At 52.5% G+C, this 20,929-nt stretch overlaps 6 protein-coding genes across 6 annotated transcripts; 3 read left to right on the top strand and 3 right to left on the bottom strand.

The window, feature by feature from the left end:
* Positions 1-512: 512 nt before the first annotated feature.
* On the bottom strand, positions 513-1,936 carry SCP_1001440 (NAD-P-binding protein; the record flags this gene model as incomplete). Its single annotated transcript, XM_027762012.1, has 6 exons — positions 513-677; positions 754-971; positions 1,048-1,390; positions 1,452-1,547; positions 1,628-1,827; positions 1,891-1,936. The coding sequence occupies 6 exons, from the start codon at positions 1,934-1,936 to the stop codon at positions 513-515; spliced, it is 1,068 nt and encodes a 355-aa protein (XP_027617813.1).
* A 1,282-nt stretch (positions 1,937-3,218) lies between these two features.
* On the bottom strand, positions 3,219-4,889 carry SCP_1001430 (hypothetical protein; the record flags this gene model as incomplete). Its single annotated transcript, XM_027762011.1, has 3 exons — positions 3,219-3,225; positions 3,277-4,556; positions 4,608-4,889. 3 exons carry the CDS (start codon positions 4,887-4,889, stop codon positions 3,219-3,221), a joined length of 1,569 nt encoding a protein of 522 aa, XP_027617812.1.
* Positions 4,890-6,857: 1,968 nt separating this feature from the next.
* On the top strand, positions 6,858-8,962 carry SCP_1001420 (Aspyridones efflux protein; the record flags this gene model as incomplete). The annotated part of the gene is made up of 14 exons (XM_027762010.1): positions 6,858-7,102; positions 7,183-7,186; positions 7,248-7,340; positions 7,393-7,439; positions 7,494-7,503; positions 7,555-7,644; positions 7,702-7,746; positions 7,798-7,873; positions 7,926-8,157; positions 8,207-8,276; positions 8,328-8,498; positions 8,562-8,694; positions 8,748-8,867; positions 8,922-8,962. 14 exons carry the CDS (start codon positions 6,858-6,860, stop codon positions 8,960-8,962), a joined length of 1,377 nt encoding a protein of 458 aa, XP_027617811.1.
* Positions 8,963-9,409: 447 nt separating this feature from the next.
* Positions 9,410-11,172, top strand: SCP_1001410 (heterotrimeric G-protein alpha subunit; the record flags this gene model as incomplete). Its single annotated transcript, XM_027762009.1, has 7 exons — positions 9,410-9,620; positions 9,668-9,688; positions 9,745-10,330; positions 10,379-10,497; positions 10,550-10,894; positions 10,941-11,057; positions 11,123-11,172. 7 exons carry the CDS (start codon positions 9,410-9,412, stop codon positions 11,170-11,172), a joined length of 1,449 nt encoding a protein of 482 aa, XP_027617810.1.
* A 697-nt stretch (positions 11,173-11,869) lies between these two features.
* On the top strand, positions 11,870-12,613 carry SCP_1001400 (hypothetical protein; the record flags this gene model as incomplete). The annotated part of the gene is made up of 3 exons (XM_027762008.1): positions 11,870-12,078; positions 12,151-12,362; positions 12,414-12,613. The coding sequence occupies 3 exons, from the start codon at positions 11,870-11,872 to the stop codon at positions 12,611-12,613; spliced, it is 621 nt and encodes a 206-aa protein (XP_027617809.1).
* Positions 12,614-12,871: 258 nt separating this feature from the next.
* Positions 12,872-20,817, bottom strand: SCP_1001390 (hypothetical protein; the record flags this gene model as incomplete). The annotated part of the gene is made up of 10 exons (XM_027762007.1): positions 12,872-14,258; positions 14,314-14,405; positions 14,452-14,585; positions 14,644-14,872; positions 14,928-16,093; positions 16,146-16,385; positions 16,450-19,530; positions 19,581-20,006; positions 20,145-20,301; positions 20,737-20,817. 10 exons carry the CDS (start codon positions 20,815-20,817, stop codon positions 12,872-12,874), a joined length of 6,993 nt encoding a protein of 2,330 aa, XP_027617808.1.
* Positions 20,818-20,929: the final 112 nt, after the last annotated feature.

Raw genomic sequence — 20,929 nt, 5'->3', positions numbered from 1 at the left:
ATAAGCAGGAAGTCGGCATGTGTCTAGCCCACGTAGTGCGCTAGTGTCATTTCCACAACGTCAAAGGAGCTCCAGGACGGATGACCGCGAGGGTTATAATTCAGAGAGAGAAAAAAGCTGACCGCGGTTGGTGACGTATATGTAGCCACGGATTTTAAAGGTGAATACCACCTCATTAGCGACATTCACCGTCTGCAACAGAATTTGCTGTTCTCTGTCAAAATTGTCAAATGTTTTTATGGAGAATTTTTGCTATCGCAGAGTTCAGCAGAGCGAATCGGGCGATAATCAAATGCGACAGTTTAAATTTGCCAGCAGTGCTGCCGGATCAGACGCGTCTGTGGCCTGTCCTTTTTCCGCTGAACTGAATATATGATAGACAACAGCGTAAATTACAACCTATCGTCTGTGCAAACTATATGACAGCACATGCATTTTCCGGAGATGTTCAAAACTAACTTACGTCAAATCCCAGTATTCCGGTGGCATCCTATTTTGCTAGCAGTCACTCCTCAATTGGTGACGACTGCCTTGTATGAAGGGTTCGCGATCAACGCGTCCATTTCTGGCTGTATACTTGCAAGCATGTCGTCGGTCGTATGGATGGACTTCCACCCCAACGCACGCCCACGATAGCCGCGACACCGCGAATTGCTTCCACTGTAGTTGCCCACCGCCTGCGCAACGGGTAGATCGTCAGTCTCCTGCCAGAACTCGATCTGGCTCAATTGGAGGCAAAGCTCGGCAACTCGCCTCACATCCGAAGTACTTGATCAGCTCCTCAGTGGTGAAAGTTGTTGGTTCAGCGCTCGTGCTGATACCTAGCTCCACGAGCGCAACACCGATAGCGCGTGAGATGTCGGCCCACGTGTGTTCGCCCGCCTCACCGAAGTAGTACCCCTCGCGCCCATGGCCGACCTTCTCAGGGTTCGTGACGATCGCGTCGAACAGCACGATGTAAAGGTCAGCCACTATGCCCAAATATCTTCTCAGCTATCTTCTCGGCTAGGTGGGGTGTATGCACGAGCACAGCGGAGGCGCACATACCGTCGTCGATGTGTATGTCCGGCCAGAAGGAGATACCGCTGCCGACCATGCCAGCCTGGCGACGGTGGAGTGACGCGCGGATGAGGTTGGGGATCTGCACCGACTGTGGGTTCGATATGCCTGCGGCGACGAGCGGGCCGGACGCAATCCCGTAGATCATGGAGGGCATGACGATGTGTGTGCGCACATACCCTTCCACATCGGCATGGTCGATGATGACGTCTACTGGGCGGTGCAACGCCGTCAGAGGAAGCGTTTCAATCTGTGCAGCGTCAAGGTCGTTGTAAATTATGTCGGTTGTATGAAGTCCCTTCGCATTGTCCATTAGCTCTCCTGTGCCTGACTTCCGAGACGCGCGTGGTTATTTCAATCCGGATATCACTCGAAAAGTGAGTATTGCATACCGTGTGGATCAAGATAGGAAGATCTCCGGTTGTGGCGTGCCTCTTACGCTGTCCTCTGAGGATGGCTTCGATCGCAGGGACATCATCCGAGTCCGCCTGAAGTGCGATCCATCACAGCAGACGAAGCATGTCCGTATATCAGAGCCTGTGTACGATTATACATTCACGTTACTCACGCAGGAAAAGACGGCGTGTGCGGCCGCAGCATTCGCCTCGAGCTTATCGAGCTCCGCAAGCGTGCCCACTACGGCTTTCACGCCAAAGTCGGCTTCGAGGAGCCTCGCCTTCTCCGCAGAGCGTAAGAAGACAGTTATGTCAAGTGTCTTGGCAGAGGGATGCACGAGGAGACGCGTTAGAATAGCGCCTCCTACATAACCTGTCGATATGATCCAATGGGTCAACGTGAATTAAACCACTGGCAGGGCGGCGGTGAACACACCCGTAGCGCCAATCAGGAAGATGCGGGTGCGCGACGCGTTCGACATGATTATGATCTCGCGAAGCTGGCTATTAGGAACTCCTGACTCGGAAAGCGTCCAGGGAGTCACCGTTGCCAACTTCGCAATACCTGCAGGCGATTATATAGCACGGGCGAAGATATCTTGGTCATCGAGTTTGGCTTCGTCAGCACGTCGAAGGAAGAAAGTTTTCAAGCGTTGCTATCAGTGACGAAGACTCATAGAGCGCATCAATACAACTGTACTTCGATCCAGTCTGACGTTGAACCACCCAGAGAAACGCCAAGTCAATGCTGAGTGGCGGTGAGACTGAGTACAGCACACGCTCTCTCATTCGCATCAGCAAAACTCCATTTGACCCCATTACATGTCTTACCTGCCTTTTTTGGGCCTTTTTTGTCTTGTCTTGAATTAAGAGGTGGACCTCATTATTTTAAGACTGGCCTGTCTTGCACTTTTTCAAAACAAGACATGATAAAAATCTATGTAGTGTATGTTTTAGAATACCAATTTGCTTATGTGTATTCCAGACCTAACACCTCCAGAATTCCAGAAAATGTGTCCTCCAGAAATGTAAGAAAAGTTGCAAAAAAGACAAAAAAGACAGTAAGACAAAAAGTAGAGGGGAGTTTTGCTGATGCGGACGTGTTGGTGCTGTGAGATCTTCGACGTGGTACACACTGGGAGTCAATTGGACTGTGCAAGAAGTATGTATGTGCCGAATTGAGTGAAGTAAGATTGCTCTAATGTCCTGTGCAAGTCTACGCGACGCTCCTAGATAAACAGACGTTTACTGTATCTCTGCTATCGTGGTAGCGTTGAAGCGCGACCCTTGTCATAGCTTACTGGGATTGGTGGACAATTGTGGATACTATCGTTTAACACACTGTGCAATAAGCTTTCCTGGCATGTCACCGTCTGCTGGGCACTTGGCGCAGAAACACGCGGCAGCGATAAGAAGTTTGGCAACCTGAATTTGAAAAATATGCAAGTGTCCAGCGAATGAGCACGACCCCGAAAAAATGGTGATACGTCGATGAAGGTCTGAAATATGCCGGCACATGATCAGAAGTAATGAACAGAGATATCCAGAGAGCATGGGAGGGTGAACTCACAAGACAAATGGAGCTGCATGGAGGGTGAACAGACCGGTGAATCACATCCGATTATTTTGGCACCATTGGGTGAGGTTGTCAAATACTAATAGTATCCTGATGGTGTCTAAAAAATTGATGGAAGAGGATGACAAAAGTGTTGTCGTGTCCACCAACAATGATTCACAAGATCCACTGAAGATGCAGATATCTCGTTACGCACTAAAACTTCTACATTAGCACATGATCCAATGACCTTATGAGATGACGTACATCAAGCATCTGCCAGTGCGTTCCAATTGCTCTCTGCGAACAGCTTGAAAGTGCTCGAGGACGTCGGACAATCCACACTGTTCTCCATCATCCTCACATATACACTCCATCTCCGGAAAGACACGGTGTAAAAAACGTGCAGATTGTTGCACAGCTTCGGGGGAAGAATTCCACAAACTGCGTAATTCCAGACATTGCAGACGATGAGACATCACAGGCACGTCATCCAATCTGTCCGGACACGTAGGCAAGAAATTCGTGTTCGAGAACACGAGGGACTCGAGATCCGGGCATTGACTGGCAAATGCGAATAACGAAAATATGGACGCAATTGGAGGATCGCTGCCGCATTGAAATAGTGTCAACGAAACGAGTTTCGGCCAAGCTTCTGCCATTCCCTTGATGTCATTATCTGCCAAGCAGATCGTGGGATCGTCGAAGCTGAGTGAGACATCTCTCAGACCCCGACTTTTAAAAAGAGGATATACCATATCCCGATACTGAGTAAACTTCGGGAACCCACGAGTCGGCTCGCAGTTTACAAGAACTGTGCGCAGTGAGGACCTCGACAATACTCGGAGGGCCTTTTGAAATGTAGCGGATGATGTAGCCGGTAGAGGGAGCATCTCAATCTCGCACGTGTGAAGGGATCGCGACGTGCTTGTAGCCCGAAGAATGTGCAGGAGACCGGAAGCTGTTCCTCTATAAACAGATAGATTCTTCATGGAATTGAAGCAGGCAAGAGGCTTATCATCGGGGGGTACTTCTGAATCGTCAAGAGTGATGTCGAGACGCTCGAGGTCCTCCAGGCCGGCCAGACTAAGAGTCAACTCTTGCACCGCGATGGGACGTTTAATTGTCAACACCCGAAGATGTTTGAAGTGCGCTAGCGTTCTTATAAAGAGTGGGGAAATGTGGAGGTCGTCGATCATCAGGCTTTGAAGGGGTAAATCCGAGATCTGGCATGCGAAGTTACAAATGATGCCGCCAAGCGTACTCATGTCTTCAGGATTGCGAGGTTCGCCAATGGTCAGGCTCAAGGTACGGAGTGATGGCGACAAGAACGCCAGCACTTCCGTCCCACAGGGATGATACTGCTCCCAGCCCAAAGTACGAAGAGAGGGGAACAGAGGTTTTCCTCGTGCGAGATAACTGAGCAATTGGAATACGGAAGGGGAAATCTTTTCATTGTGGAGCTGGACTTCGCGCAAAGCTCGCACGCGTCGTGAGTAGCTGAGAAATCGCCGGAATTCAGCTGCGGAGACGGGTCCTTGGAGAATCTAAGGGACTGTGAGCAGTTCTCGATGTGCTTCCTGAAGTAGACTACATACGTATTCCCGCATATCATAGGATGTGTCAATTTGCAGCAAGGAGGTCTTCAAGATTTTGAGAATGGGAAGCACACTCGGAAGATCCCTCCATAGACCATCAAGTGCATGCTCGGAGAAGGAGCTGCAAACACGTGCAGCTGCAAGAAGGGCTTTCCTATCGCTCAAGCTCTGACGGACAGGAAATACTTGAAGTGGGGCAGAGAGGTACTCGAAGATCTCTCGTAAGATATCATCATTTTGTAATGCGCGATGTGAACGCGCACTATTGCCATTTCGTGGCATTTCTACGTGGCCACAACCATGAGTACGTTGGGTTCACTAAATTGAAGGCTTATTTACATGTTGGGCGCCTCTATGCGGCAAGGGCCACCGGGAAAGATGGGGACGAGCGTGATCACTATGAGGTGGTTCATATACGCAGCGTGGCGAATGCGTATTAGTATCAATGTAGTACGAACTGCATAAGAACGAATGCAATTACTTACGCACCTCAGGGTCACGACCGCGGGTGTAGCGAACGCGCAGTGGGCCTCGGAGACGAGGTGTTGGGCGTGGGAACAGTGCTTCTGTTGTTCCAATAAGGCAAGTGTGTATGTATGATGGGGCTTGGCCTCAACGTTACGTCGAACATCAATATTACAGTAATGACGGTGGTGAAGATAGCGCACAAATCTATATGATAGCTACACAACGTAATCAATGCGTAATTGATAGTCAGAACGAGGTCAACTAAACACTACTCAACACCATGACTGAGAAACGGGCATCAACTAGGTAGCATGCAGAATCGAACTTATGTGTGAGGTGACGTAGTGACACCCAGATATCGCGCCAGGGTCTGTCACCGAGCATAGTTAGAAGGTGTGATACTACCTCCGTGCGTCTCCAGTGTAATGCCGTCCTCAGACGGCGTTTCTGCTAGACCGAATTGGGGTACGTCCTGTCAAATTACTCTTCAGTCAACCTTGCAGCCTTTCCTCGGACACTGCATCATCACACCCCTTCGATGAGTTCAGTCACAGATATTATTTGTCTCCCTTACCTGCGAGATTCCAGCATTGGCCTCATGATTTGTCAACCGGGTAAAATATTTGAGGGAGCTGGGATCTTCTACGTTGTCTCCTATGAAAATTACGGATTCTAAACATAGTACTGGTCAGAATATCCCTGGTATCGATCTTAGATGGAAACATCTCAATGAGCTCGAGGTCTATCCTTTGCGTCTTCCTGTGGAGTTCCGTATTGCATCATCCGGAGCAACTGCGAGAAGATGAAAGAATCAATTGGGGCAGGTGGATGCGAAGCCAGAGCGCTGTCAGCTTTGAGGTCGCTGCGCTACTGTGTTTATTCCCTGTTCTTCCTGTGTACTGCAGTGGGATCTGCACCGTAGCACTCTACCCGGCCGCGGCGGTCATACCGGACATTGTCGCACAGCCGGTGCCAGGTTAGCCACAATATTAATGAGGTCGCCTGTCTCGATGCTCACTGGCACCGCTGGAAGAGAATCTGCTCTCGACGTTTTGCAGTGAATTTCTAGAAGATATTCTGAAGAATCGAAAATCTAAAAATATTAGTCAGCGTATAGTACTCGGGTCCGGTTCTCCGCGTTTGCCAAGCGGCTTCCCCATGCCAGGTTGCTCCATACCAGGCCTTCTCCTTCTCCTCATGATGCGTGATTGCGACAGACTCACATGTGTGTCATTGACTTTTGCCCGCGGTTCATCATGGCGGAATAACGACATTTCGTCCCCTTTTCTTTTGGCCTCCTAAGGTGTCTATTCCGTCATTTAAACGGAATCTTTACCGAAAGAACTGTCTCGGTGACATCTTTTTCACATATATATATGCGATTTGCGATTGGACCGGACCGGGATTATGACTCAATCAGACCTCCAGGCCTCCTGACCTGGAGACGAGTATATGTGGTGTGTCTTCTCCGTGGCTAGATGGTACGAATCCACTCATGCCGCCACGATGTCAGCCAGCAGTTCTACGCCGTCTACTAATTTCGTGGTTGAGTTGGCGATGACATTGCCGTTAATGGGCATTCCAGTTCCTGAGGCACATCCTCCGACGGTAGCCTCGAGAAAAGCATGAAGCTGTTTGCCGAACACCTCGTGCTCGGGGCTATATATCTTTAGTGATACAGTCATAAAGTTTCACAAGATTGTCCTGAAGGATTTATTCCCCCTTTCCCACTTTCCCTCTCTCCCCTTCGCGCCCACTTTCTGCGTCGTGTGCTTGCTGACGATGGACGCTTCTTCATCTGAGAAACCGCAGTCTGTGTACTCGCAGGCAGAGAGGGCCGTCGTGCCATCCAGTACAAGTTCAGCGAAAGAGAAGGCAGACCTCGATACGCCTGTCATCGATTCCTCTTCCCCAGTGGCCGACGACGATGTTCCTGCGGACCCCTTCGACAGCTATCCGGAAGGTGGACGGGGGTGGATCGTGGTGCTCGGATGCGTTATTTTCTCCGCATCAACTGTGGGCTGGGCGTATGTCTAACTCTACACCTCGTGCATTCTGTTGTTAATAGATTGTTTGCTGAACGTTGCCTGGACTCATGTGAATAAAGGCTCGTGAGCATGCGGATTCAGTCTTGGACGCTCATTGAGCCTGTCCATACTCATGTTGTCGTAGGCGTGGGGCATTGTACAGACTTACTACGTGGAGCACCTCTTTCCCCATACGTCCGAATCGGTGCTCAGTACCTTGGGGAGCATGTCTGGAATGGTGAGCACAATCTTGAATGCCAGAATACTATGCAAAGTACACGACTTTGCAGATCATGACTTTGACCAGCGTGATCACGGGAAAGTTGGGCGATCGCTAGTGAGTATTGCTCTTATCTCTTGTGCCACCGCTCTGATGACGTCGCCTATCCAGTGGATATAAGGTATAAAGTTTGTTCTGACAGATGGTGTCGATATTGACGACGGTATCGCAGCCATTTCTTGCTGCAGGCGCGTTATGCTGGACCGTCAGTATGCTGTGTTCTGCGTTTTGCACGAAAGTATGGCAGTTTTTCCTTACCCAGGTACGAGCTGAATTACTTTAGGTTATACTCCCATTCATTGACCCTATATAATGGCAGGGCGTATTACAAGGCATAGCGTGCTCTCTAGTCTTCCCTCTGATTGTATGTCCCACCGATTCCACTCTACCAGGTGTAGCAAACATATTTTTCCAGGTTGCTCTACCGGCGCAGTGGTTCTATAAGTACAGAGCCCTGACCACAGGCATCGTCGTTGCCGGTAGTTCATTAGGTATCATTCATGTATGTGTGCTATGACCTTTGAGTCTCACACAGATGAGTAGGTGGTGCCGTTGCCTCTATGCTGATGTACGGAATGCTGGAGTCACTCGGGCTGCGCAGGACGTTCGCGATTTACAGCGCTATCGACGCTGTAAGCATGACGGCGGCGTTTTTCATGATACAGGAGCGCCGACGTCCTCAATCCAAGCGTCCGGATATTATCTGGTTCGACCGCACGTTCTTCATGGACCCCGTTTTCTGGAGCCTTGGACTCTGTTTCCTGTTCACCACCTTGTAAGTTCTCCAAACACTCTCGTCACCGTTGTGCTCATCCAGCATTTAGCGGCTATCTATCGCCTATCTTTTACCTACCCACATATACCAGCGAGAAGATACCTAGTGCCAGCCTCCTGGTTCGTCTCGCGCGTGCTGTCGTAATATATTGATTAATCTGCGTTTATCAGCTTTCTTCCCTTCCAGTCACCGCGCTCAATCTTTCTGCAGCAGCGGGGCGCACGCTAATCGGCTTTGTCGCGGATCGCACGGGCCCGGTGAACGCCCTGTTTGTTGCGATATTCATGTCCGGGATTACGCAGATTCTTATCTGGAATTTTGTTACCACTTATGCTGGCATTGTGGGCCTTTCTGTCTATTGCTCAAGGCAAGATATCTCACGTCACTTATTCAACTGTTTGCAGATGATATTTGCTATTCTCTACGGATTTTTCTGTGGCTGTTTTATTTCGCTCACTCCCGCAGTAGGCGCGCAGCTGTACGGCTCTGGTCGTCTTGCAGGCTTGTCCGGCCTTCTGCTCTTTTTCAATCTACCTGGTAAATCACTAGTCGGTTGTACTGTCGCGTTAGATTCATGTGTTCGCTGTCAGGGAACTCTGCTGGTGCCCCGCTGGGTGGTGCAATTCTGAGCGCGACGAATGGAAGCTGGAGAGCAGTTGCAAGCTGGTCTGGCGCAATGCAGATCGCCGGCGCAATGATTCTATTATACGGTAGGATCCTCAAATCTAATCGAAGCGTATGCCTAATCTTTACCGTGCCTGCAGCGCGATTCAAACGCCAGCCGAAGCTATTCTCGGTGTATTAATTTCAAGATACTCGCTTCCCTCGCTCGGTACCAGAACAAAGAGGCCGATTAGACAAAATATAGACCGTGATGCGGTCATGATCTGCGCAGACGTCCACTTACTATACTCGCTGCTAGAATCCCTTCCTCCTTAGACGACGCTCTGCAACGATATAAACGACCATATATGTTTCAAGGATAGATTTACTGCCCGCGCCTAAAGTTCCCTTGTATGTCGTTAGTAACTGCGTCTATTACAATTGGGACTATTATTATTGTGATGCTGGCGCAGCAATTCTCTCAGACATCGTCTAGACCAACTAGTACTGTCGCACTCGCAATCGGCATAACAACGAACGTTGACAGCCCAGATGGAATGATTCTGAAGCCGGCACCGGAGGGACAATTATGAAGTAAGCAACTGTCAGACTACATGCGCGCCAAACATTCTTGCCATCTCCCCTCATCATGGGGCGTTCCCTCGACGCTGAGGACCCGTTGACCCTCGCAATCGCGCCGCCGCCGAATGAGACCGTCGAGGAGCGCGAGAGGAGATTGCGAGATGAGGAGGAGGCACGCAAGGTTAGTGACCGCATTGACGAGCAGATCAAGGCCGAAAGAGCGGCTTTGAAGAAGAAGAGGCCAGTCAAAGTGCTGCTTCTTGGTCAGAGCGAGAGCGGTGAGTGTGTTGGATGTCGAACTCGTCGTCTCACTCATGATGCACAGGCAAATCCACGACGCTGAAGAGTAAGTACGCCTGTGGTGGACCGGGGCTGTGTGACACTGACACGCATGGGCGGCAGATTTCCGCCTAACGTATTCCGCTGACGCGTGGGCGGAGGAACGCGCATCGTGGCGCGCGGTCGTCCAGCTGAATCTCGTCCGCAATGTCAACATGATCCTCGATATGGTCGCCGAGGAGATGTCGGCTCCATCCAGGTCTGCTCAACCCGACTCGGACGTCAGCGACGACGAGGACGCAGTGGCGTCTCCAGCTGCAGTCACGGAACCCCCTCTACGATTTACGAACAGGCATGCCCTTCTGAGGCTCCAGCTCGCTCCTCTTTCTCGCCTGCAGAAGGACCTCGAATATGTCATTGGCGCAGCTTCGGGTGAGCCCGCGTCGTTGAACAACTTGGAGGGCCCCGTCCTGCCCGTGGGAGCCCGCGGGCGCCATAAACAGGAATTCTTTATCCGTTCACACAAATCATGGAACAGTCAGGGTGAGGCCGACTCGACGATCCCTCGCAAGTATAAGGAGGCGCAGGCGCGCGAAACCAAGGAGATTATCGCGTCCTGTGCAGAGGACATGAGCGCCATCTGGGAGGATCCCATAGTCCAGGAAATGCTTGCGCGCCGGAGAATCAATATGGAAGCCACGCCAGGCTTGTGAGTCCGTCTGCACTACTCGCGAGCGTTTCATGACGGCGCCTGCAGCTTCCTGAACGACCTCGATCGGATAGCCGCGCGTGATTATCAGCCGTCGGACGATGACGTCGTACGCGCGCGACTGCGCACACTCGGCGTGCAAGAGTACAACATCAGATTTGAGACAGGTGCGCTCTCTTCGAAAGCCGCTGCGATCCAGTCTGCTGACCTGTTGTTCAGGCCCCGCGGCCGGTTCGGAGTGGTGTCTGTACGACGTCGGCGGCTCTCGTACGCAGCGGCATGCGTGGTTCCCGTACTTTGACGACTGCGACGCGATCATCTTCCTCGCCCCGATCAACTGCTTTGACGAGCGTCTTACTGAAGATCGGCACGTGAACCGACTCGAGGACAGCTTTATGCTCTGGAAGGCGATTTGCTCATCGAAGCTCCTCGCGAAGACGCAGATGGTGCTCTTTCTCAACAAATGCGACCTCCTCGAGCAGAAGCTGCGAGCCGGCGTCAAGGTTAGCGAGTACGTTCGCAGCTACGGCGACAGAGCGAATGACGTTCAGACCGTCAGCAAATGTATGTCTGCGTTCTGCATGGCCGCCGTATGCTGACCTTGCGGCAGACTTCGCGCAGCATTTCAAGGAGATATTCAGGCGCAATTCGCCCGAGCCGCGGCAGTTCAAGGTGCACATGACATCCGTCATCGACACTCGTGCGACGGCGGTCACACTCGGCATCGGTAAGTAGCTTTTCCACTCGTGTCGTTTGACCCTTGACGCACGTTGCTCGTCGTCGCCTCTCCAGTTGAAGAAGGCATCCTGCGCGCGTATCTGGAGCGCGTCGACCTCATATGATATTCCCCTCTACTTCTATTACTGATACCTCCATGCCTCCCATTATGAGACGCGCGTTAACTTGCTTTCCTAGTCGAAGAGCACATCTTCCGTAACCAACTGCAAGATGTGCACCTGATCTAACTAGTTCTGTCCAATGGCTTTGTAGATCTACCAGGACGGTGAATGCGTTTACTTGCCTGTCTCTATGCTAGCCCTGACCATGCCTCAGGACATTGTATATACCAGTTTGGAATCCTTGCACACTCTTCCTGACCATCTGCCACTGTACGTTTCAGTTTACTCTATGGTTATCTCAATCTACTTTCTGTATCTATTTCTTCATGGTATTAACTTATGTGTGCTGGATGTACTTCTCGAGTATGTATATCCATTTTGTGCATAGTATTGACGCTAATTTTATGGCTGTCCTGTGACACTTACTCCTGATAATAAGGATTCCCTACTCATATGTAACGTTTACTACCTGTGTGACAGTCTCAAATTTGCCAGCTCATTTACGATCCTAACTCAACGGGAGACTGCCAACATAGTGGGAAATGGGATTTGAGTCGTCACAGCGTCAAACAGGCGCCGGATGTTAAGTAAAGAGGCCGAATAAGGCAACTCCTCATATTGCATCCTGCCCCAATCTGTTCTGCACCGTTTGTTGCAAAACGTAACATTGCCGTGACCTTTGATCACCCAAAAATATAGGATGGCACCTCTCACACTGATCACCACATTGCCGACGTTTATCACACCCGAGGAGCACAAAAACATCGTCGCTGCAACGCCTACATCGTTCGCCGCCATCCCACCTGTGCTGCGCCATAGGGAAAAGCACGTCTCGATCACGCTCGACCCACCAGTGGAAGGATTTACGCAGGAAGATTGTGCAGTAGGAACGCTCTACGTGATTGAGAGGTATGCATTCCTCTTTTTTTCCAGCTGTGCAGTTCGGTCGATGCTGATGATTTTTCCATCTTTTGTGTGCAGCGTGCTGGTGTTCATGTCCGAAACGGGACGTGGATTCCAAGTGGAGTACCCGTCCATAACATTGCACGCAATATCTCGGGCAGAGAGCGGCCCCTCGATCTACTGTCAACTGGACGAGCAAACGGATGCCGAAGAGGAGTCAGAGGGGCCCGCTGAAGTAGATATTGCAGAAATGCAGGAACTCATTATTGTGCCTCAGAATGCCTCGGCACGTACGTTGTAGCCTCTGCTCACCTTTCACCGGTACTAACTATCATGGCCAGTCGAGGACATATTTGACGGCCTTTCGGTGTGCGCATCATTACACCCCGACCCGGCATCGCTCGACGAGATGGACGACGACGACGGCGTGTTTGTCGATGCCGACCTCGATACGTTCACGGGCAATGAGGAGCAGGAGCTCAGCGATGTCGGGAGGGTGCGCAGCGATTTCGTCACCAACGCCCGTTACGCGCCGTACTAGCCTGCTCCTTTTTTCCCCAGGCGGCACTCGCACACCTCGAGTCTATCATCTACGACCCGTTCGAGAAGCAGCAAAAGTCAGAGGACGGGCCCGACGCACAGGAGAATGCACGAGAGCAAACCAGCGCGGAAGAGCCCGAGAATGAGGAAAAGAGATATGAAGATGCTTCATGATGTGTGATACATTGCTGCAGAAAGCACAGAGACGAGATACGTATGTATGTACAAATAATACAAATGATTAACACCAAAAGAACTCTTAAGCGGGCTTGCCCTCTTTAAAACCCTCCGTGACCCAGGAACTCGACAGCGAGAGTGGCTGCGGCTGCGGTGCATCCGGTACTTTCGCAGACTCTGTTTTTGCAGAGTCTGGTGTCGCAGATCTAGAGTCAGATTCTGCGGAGTCCGGCTGCGAAGGAGGAACTGGCGATGAACTTGGTGCAGAGCTAGCTTTCACGATCGGAAGAGGCAGTGGTGATACCGCTGGTGTAATCGGTGCAGAGCTAGCCTTCGAGATCGGGAAGGGCAATGGCGGTACACTCAGTGCTTTCGCAGCGCTAATCGGGGAAGGTAGTGGCGGCGGTGCGCTCTGTGCGTTCGCGGGATTTGTAGCGTTTGGCTGTGAAGGAGGTACTAGGGGTGCAGAGCTGGCCTTCACGATGGGAAAAGGTAATGGGGAGACACTCAATGGTTTCGTAGCGTTGATCAGGAAAGGTAGTGGTGGTGGTCCGCCCTTCGCGTTCGCCGCGTTTGGCTGTGATATCGGAACGGGCAATGCTGGTACAGTCGGTGCGTTTGCAGAGATTAATGGAACAGGCAGCGCTGGTACGCTTCCCCCGGCGGAAGATGGGGATATACCTGGCAGGGGACCCCAACTAAAATTCGGAGGAGGCGCTGTCGTCGCAGACGTCTTCTTGAGAGGGATCGGTTTTGCGTGATGTTTGCCACTCGAATAGCGTTGTCGAGAACCTCCACCAGACGGAGGAGATGACGATAAGCTACCACCAGTATTGAAGGGGGGTAGAGGGCCCATTGATGCGAACACATCCTCCTTCACCGGCGTAGTTGGCAGTGCAACAGGTGCTGGCGACAGCTGAGCGACCTTTACCGGTGTAGTTGGTAGAGATGTACCAAACAAACTGACGGGCGATGACACTGGCTGATTTGGAGCTATAGGCTGTTTACCCCTTATGGGCATACTCGTTAAGGGTGTACCAAACAACCCGACCGGTACTGGCGCCGGTTTATTAAGCTGAGGGTCCTTCATATGCGTACCTGTCAGAGATGTACCTGGTGCTTGCGTCGGCCTAGTTGGAAGTGTAAGCGGCCGGCGTATGAGAACACGCTTCGCAGTAGCTGCTTGGGTGTTTAACAGCGGTTCCTTGCGCGCCGCCAAAAGCGCAATCTTCAGCTTATGCGCGGACATCTCGGCATTTAGCGCCGCCGCAGTGCTCATTGCAACGTTCGGCGTAACTTCAAACGGCCTGCCAGTCTTGTCAGGGAGCCGTCTGTCCCGCGACTCTGGCTCAGGTTTGAGAGTTAATTGCGCGGTGCGCGCGACGAGCTTTGCAACGTGATCTTCCTCCTGAGTAATCGCGGTGTCGATATTGCGGCAGATCCTGTTGATCGTATCTAGTGATGGTGCCCTGCACGACACAAGGCTCAGTCACAGCACGATGTAAGATTGCGCAGATGACCCACCTGATCCCAGGCTTGTTCGCTTTCATCAAACTTAGCTTTTTCTTGGACTCTTGAATGTGGTCCTCCAGTTGCTGAATTCTATCACGCAAGGCCTGCAGAGTTGTTAATAACGGCGAGATACGTATAATCGTGACCTACCTTGATATCCCTCCGTAGCTGACTCTGTGTTTCGAGATGCTCAGGCCCCAGAGATCTCGCTTTCAGCATCTTTGCAAATTCAGCATCCCTTGATGCTCTGCTGAATCGGACGACCTCCTCTTTCCGCGTGGTAGCTATGAAGAAAACGTAGGTTAGTAGAATTAAAGCACACTGGACTGCGCGGACGTGTACCTTTCAGCATGCTGCTTTCCACCTCTTGAAGCATGGCAATGCAGTCCACTTTCTCCTCCTCCAACTCTTTGAGGTCCTGTTCGATGCTCTTCATGATCTGTGCCAGTTGCTCCAGATCGCTGACCGCCCAACTTGTCTCTATACTCAGATCAGCTCGCGTGTACACGCGATTGGTAGGCTTATAGAGATTCTCGCGCTTTTTGCCTGCGTCCGTCGTCATTGAGCGGAGCTGTAGAAAACGGTGTCTGGTCAGTGTGCTCTCGTGCATGAGCTTCTGTGCTCACCGTTCTCAGCTCCTGCGCAACCATGACAAGCACAGCAAGAAACTCCCTCGCCATACCTTCTTCTGGAGAAGTTACCGCAACAGCCTTGTCTGCAGAAGGCTTATCTGCGGCAGGCACAGCTATTAGCTTGTTACCGAGTAACCCACCCGGAGCAACAGAAGGCGCAGCCGATGTTCCAGGTGTTCCCGCTGGCTTCCCGAATGCTGAGCTAGAAGCAGATGGTTTGCCGGTGGCTGGTGTACCGAATATTGAGCCCGCCGGGGGCTTCAGAATTAATGCCGGTGTGGCAAACAGCTTTCCTGATGAAGTCGGTGGAGTACTAGACGGTGCTAGCGCACCCATCAACGTCGTGCTAGGGGGCTTTGGAAGCTCCGGAAGTTTGGTTCCAAACAGTGGGCCTGCTAGTGTCTTGCCACTAGACAGTGATGCTACACGAGCGGTTGCGGTGCCAGGGGCTGCGGGCAACCCACCAATCTTTCCACCGGGAGGGAGCGCCAGACCCGCCAAGGCTGATTTCGGTGCTTCAGGTGTGTCTGCGGGACTGTTAGACTTCGATTCAGGAGGTGAAGTGGTGGAGGGCTGTGATGCACTAGCACCCTCCTTCGATTGCGCTACGGACGGATTCAATGTGAAAACCTTCGAACCGAAAATGTTGGTTGGCGGAGTCGTGCTTTTAACATCAGGAATACCGAACGGAGAAATGTTTGAAACTCCAAGCAGCGGTTTAGAACTAGAAGATGCATTTGAATCGGCCGACAGCGGAGGAGTCACAGAAGGAGTCAGTGAGAAGGGACTCATTGAAGGGGTTGGCGTTGCACCAAGTGTAGAGAGAAGGTGAGGTGATGTCGGTCTTGATGACCCTTCTGAGTTAGCTCCTGACCTCTCCCCGACCTGTTCACTTTCAGTTTTTCCTTCGGCGAGCGAGGCCGCGGGGGAAGGTGCTGCTTCAGTTTCCCCGTTGATCGGTGCACTGGCAAGAGGGGAACTACGAACGGGCCTACTCGAAGGCCGACCCAGGCCTATTCCTATTGAAGATCCTGTTGGAGACGGAGTCGCTGGCCCTGCAACCGAAGCAGCCGGAGGTTGGTTGACCACAGTAGATGTTACGACTTTAGCTGGGGTGCCGGGAGGAGTCGTGCTACCTTCTCTAGCTTTACCTTTGTCAACTGCAGCAGAGATGGTCATTAAGGGAAGAGGCGGATACAATCTCGTTCTTACCTGATTTCAGCTTCTCTGTTGAAGTTGACTCTTCAACAGAAGTAGGCGATGGAGAACGGGAGCTAGGGTGTTCCTCAGGGATACCCTCCAAGTGTCCATCGATTGATTCTTCGGAAGCGGATTCCGATAGAAACGACGCTGCATCGTCGTCAATGTTAGGATACCCTTCTTCGCCTTCTTCGAACTCCAATTCTACTCGTTCCAACTCTTCTTGTAGAGCTGTTGCAAGTCTCGTAGCTCCTATAGTAGCGTAGGCATAATTGTGTAAATTGTGGTATGACAATCACAAGAAAATATAAGGCACCTTGACTCGCCAGGATCGAAAAAACAGAAAGAGGTTTTTCCGGCTCTTCTTTTTTCTCCTCCTTCTGCCGTAGCAGTTCTCCAAAAGACTTACCCGAAGCAGCGGCCGCACCAAAAGCGCTGGTACTGCCGCTGAACGCAGCGAATCCACCTGATGCAGGAACGGTTACAGGCGGTACAGCGCCGCCAAACACGGAGCGTGCACCTAGCGCCGATGGTGCACCAAAAGCAGGCGTGTTTCCAAGCTCTTTCGGGGTCGGTGTAACCGGAGTTGAAGGCAAGCTACCAAACACAGACACGGGCTTGGGTGGCGTTTCTGGGGACTGAGCGACTTTGAAAAAAGGAGATGAAGGGTTAGTACCACCCCCGAAGGCACCGAAACCAGGTTGAAGTGGCCCAAAACCATAGGGTGTGGTCTTCAGCCCAGAAAATGCACCTCCACTAGGAGGAGGTGCAGCGGGTGTAGTGCTAGGCGTAGTGCTAGGCGGTGCAACAGGTGTTTCTGCCTCCTGCGGGCTGGTAGGTGAACTGGGGGAGGAAGGTGTCGAAGGGCGTGACGGACTAGACGAGTCCGAAGGAGAGGCGGCACGAACAGGAGTATGTGGAACAAGTGCAGATGGTGAGGCAGGCATTGGTCGAACTCCGGGGGACGGGCCACCAGAAATATTTCTCAATGTGGGAAGAACCCCTCCAATGAGCATTACTTCGGGCTCCTCCTTGCTAGCCTCTTCTTTGTTGCCTTCCTCTTCTGGCGCCTCCTCGTCGTTTGGTATCGCCCCCTCCTTCGGTGAGGCCACTTCCTTTCGTGCTGCCTCTTCGTTCGGTACCGCCTCCTTCAGCGCAGTCTCTTCCTTAGACGCTGCCTCTTCCTGAGGTGCTGCCTCTTCTTTCGCTGCCGCCGCCTCTTGCGACATGGTCTCCTTCGGCGTCGCTTCGGGTTTCGACGTGGTCTCCTCCTTCGGAGCGGCTTCCTCCTTCGGCACCCTTTCTGTCAGCGCGGGCGCTGCCGACTTATCATTTCTTGCAGGGAGAAGCGTGCCGTACGCTGAGGGTCCGGCCTTTGCAAACGCGCTGAAACCGCCAGATATGCCACTAGGGCTACCGAATGGTGTGGTTGTCGGTTGGGTGGCAGGTTGGGCAAGTGAGGACTGCCCAAATGAAGGTTGTGCGAACGCAGACTGACCGAACGCAAGCTTCCCGAATGCTGAGGGCTGTCCAAAAGCAGGCTGTCCAAAGACAGAACTCCCAAGGGGAGAGGGTTGACCAAAACTGGGCTGGCCAAACGCTGAACTCGGTTTTGACTCCGCTGGAGCGGCTACAGGAGTCCCGAATGAGCTGCTGGTCGACGGGGTGCCAAAAGCTGACGGGCCCTGGTTCGCGAACGCACCGAAACCAGTAGCTGGTTTAATCATGGAAGTTGGCGCAGCGGACGGCTGAGCAGGGGTAGCACTCGGCGACTGCGGTGCGCCAAACGGCGAAGGCCCCTGGTTCGCAAAGGCACCAAAACCAGTAGCTGGTTTTATCACTGGAGACGGTTCAGTTTGGGAGGTGCTCGGTGACTGCGGTGCACCAAATGGTAAAGGGCCTTGGTTGGCAAATGCACCAAAACCTATGGCTGGCTTTATGACTGACCCTTGGGCGGGAGCTCCGAATGTTGGGGTCCCCGACCCAAACGCTGACTGCTGAGTTCGCAGGTTGGAAAACGCGCCCAAACCAGGTGCTGGCTGGGGCGAACCGAACGGCGACGGCCCTTGGTTCATATTACCAAAAGCACCGAACCCTGAGGCTGGCCTGATTACCCCGCCGCCACCGAATGCCGAGACAGGCTTGTTGGCATCGGGTGGAGCAAGAGATGGTTGTCCAAACACGCCGAATCCTCCGCCGGTCCTCTCCTTGCCCTTGTCAGAGCCTCCTCCTCCGAGAGAAAGGCCGCCAAATCCAGTGTCGGTATCAGCCACCATCACGTCGTCAGATGCAGTCGAAACCTGCATTGCCATTGATTCTTGAGGAGTTTGAGATGGTGGCGGTGCCGAAGACATTGCGCCAAGACCGAAGGAGGATTGACCGAACTTCGAGGGCCCGGCCGCAAACGCAGCAAATCCGCCTGAAGTAGGAAATGTGGGAGCGAGTCCAGGCCCAAGGGACGACTGGCCGAACGCCGGTGCGGAAGGCTGGCCGAACGCGGGGGCGGAGGGTTGGCTGAAGGCGGGGGCGACGGGTTGGCTGAAGGCGGGGGCGACGGGTTGGCCGAAGGCGGGGACGGCAGGTTGCGTGAATGTAGGGGCGGTGGGTTGGTTGAAGGCGGAGGTCGGTGAGCGGAACGCGGAAGAAGTAGGCGGCTGCCCAAACGCACCCTGCGCGGGCGGTATGGGACTTGGCTGAGGTTGTTGTGGGACGGGAGTCGATGCCGAAGCTGTCGCCATTCCCGGATAGCCAATGCCCGAACTGTGGATGACGTGCCAGGCGGACAACGTACCGTCACTCGCATACAAGTACATGATCGGAGGCGGTGGGACGTCCATCCCCTCGCCCGAAACCGTGGTGAAACGGTACTGGTCGGTGTTCGTCAAGTCAATCTCGAGGCCCATCAAGACGGTGTCGTTCATCTCCTTATCGAGTGGGACCGTAGGCATCGACGTCTCCTCCAAAGATATGTTGCACCAGGCATCGTCTACGATGCCAATTACACCAAGGTCGCACGAACTGCTGTCCCCAGCGAAGAGCAGAAGCTTGGCTGATGCCCAACCGCGCAGAAGAGTATGGAATGATCCGGGGGAACAAATGCCAGGAAATGGGAGAAATGGTGGTTTGAGCTTCACTTCGGTCAACGAGTATGTCTTAGGGTCGAAATTGACAATGAGATGCGTTTGCTCCGCATTAGGCGGGAGTGGGGGAAAGGGGGTGTAAATGTTGTAAAATTCAGTGTTTGACAGCCACGTCGTAGACATGATGGTCTGGCCTTCAGCTGAAGGTGGTCTCGGAACGCGCCCTCTCGCGGTTGATGTGGTCATGGGGCTGAAAGCGATAATGTCACCATTCTGAAGCCCCAGGGCCAACTGTTTCCCCTTCGCAGACCACGACACTGATAAAATGTCAGCATTCTCCTCAACGACGTCAATTACGGAGACGTACATGCAGTTGGTCTGGTGTCAGGGGTGCCACCGCTCTGCCACCCTCCCACCATCTGGAGTTTCTGCGTGTCCAGGACCTCCACTGCGAGCTCTCCCGGATTATTCACTCCTGCTCTCAAGATCGCCACCAAGTCTGCCATATCTCCTGGATTTGGAGTAATATCGAGAAACGGTTTATCTCTGTCGTAAGTGAAGATTGGTTGAGGAACGTTTGTGCTTCCTGCGAAAATACTCTGAGTGTCGTAAACCAATAACCGGCCATTTGCCAGGCCAACCACTAGACGCGTGTCGTGGCTCGAGAACACCAGCGCACTCGGGAGGCTTGGCAGCGGTAGCCTATGTTGCGCTTGGAAGACAATTTCACCATTTTTGGCGGTACCAGTCATGAAAGCGGCGCGTAGCTCAGAGAGCGTCGATAAAATGAAACCTATTTGATCCATCAGTGAGAATTAACAGACTCCTGTAAGCCATGTCCTCCGTATTGAGTTCAACGCATGCGTTCAGTGTCCGACGATCCCGGACATGTAATACGTGGACGCTGCCCAGTAAATCGCTTGAAACGCACCGTTTGATAAGTCAGCGTTGCGCGACGCAGCCGCAAACCAACCCCTAGAATTCGCTACTGCGAAGACACGTCCCGGTGTCCGTAGAGACTCATACTCGAGGGATCCTGGAGACACTCGCACGCGTGCTCGCTTGTTGAGCATTCTCAGAGCCAAGAACTGTGTGGCACAAATGAGCGAGTCTTCTGCGGGAGGAACCAAACCGCTGCATATGCCCAAATCATCAATGGAAGTTAAATCACTTATTCGAAGCTGGAGTTGTTCCTGCCCGTATGACGATGGTAAGGGCCACTCTCGCCAGTCCATCGTGAACCACATGAACCACATGACCCACCCATTCGCACCGCGGTGCCCTAGACGTCTGACAGGCGTACAAGGAAAATATCCAGCGACAGATGCACTACCTGATGGGTGGGGATCCGCAAAGTAGCCAGGTATAGCGGCTCGGCGGAGCATTGAACAAGTGGACAAGAACCACCCAATTTCGGTCCAATGACTCCGCACATAGAAAGAATGCGATGCGTGACATTTGTTCGCGACACAGCGCAGCTATACAGCGGTCTGGAGGGCATAAACATGACAGTGTGCACATACCTCGCCATTCTTGTCCACCGGGTCCTCCGAAGTAGTCTGCGCTTTGAGTTGTGGCGGAGCTTGTAATTGTGTGACGTTCATGTTAGACATTGGGATGAAACGTTTCGCAACGACGCAGTGAACTTTTAGGACATGAACGTTGTGAGCCAAGAAACGAGCAAACGCGACTGAGTGAGAGTATTCGCGGAACCGC

This window comes from Sparassis crispa, assembly GCF_003851025.1.
Source record: "Sparassis crispa DNA, contig_000009F, whole genome shotgun sequence".
NCBI classification, from domain to species: Eukaryota; Fungi; Basidiomycota; class Agaricomycetes; order Polyporales; family Sparassidaceae; genus Sparassis; species Sparassis crispa.
This window is presented reverse-complemented; position numbering and strand designations above follow the sequence as displayed.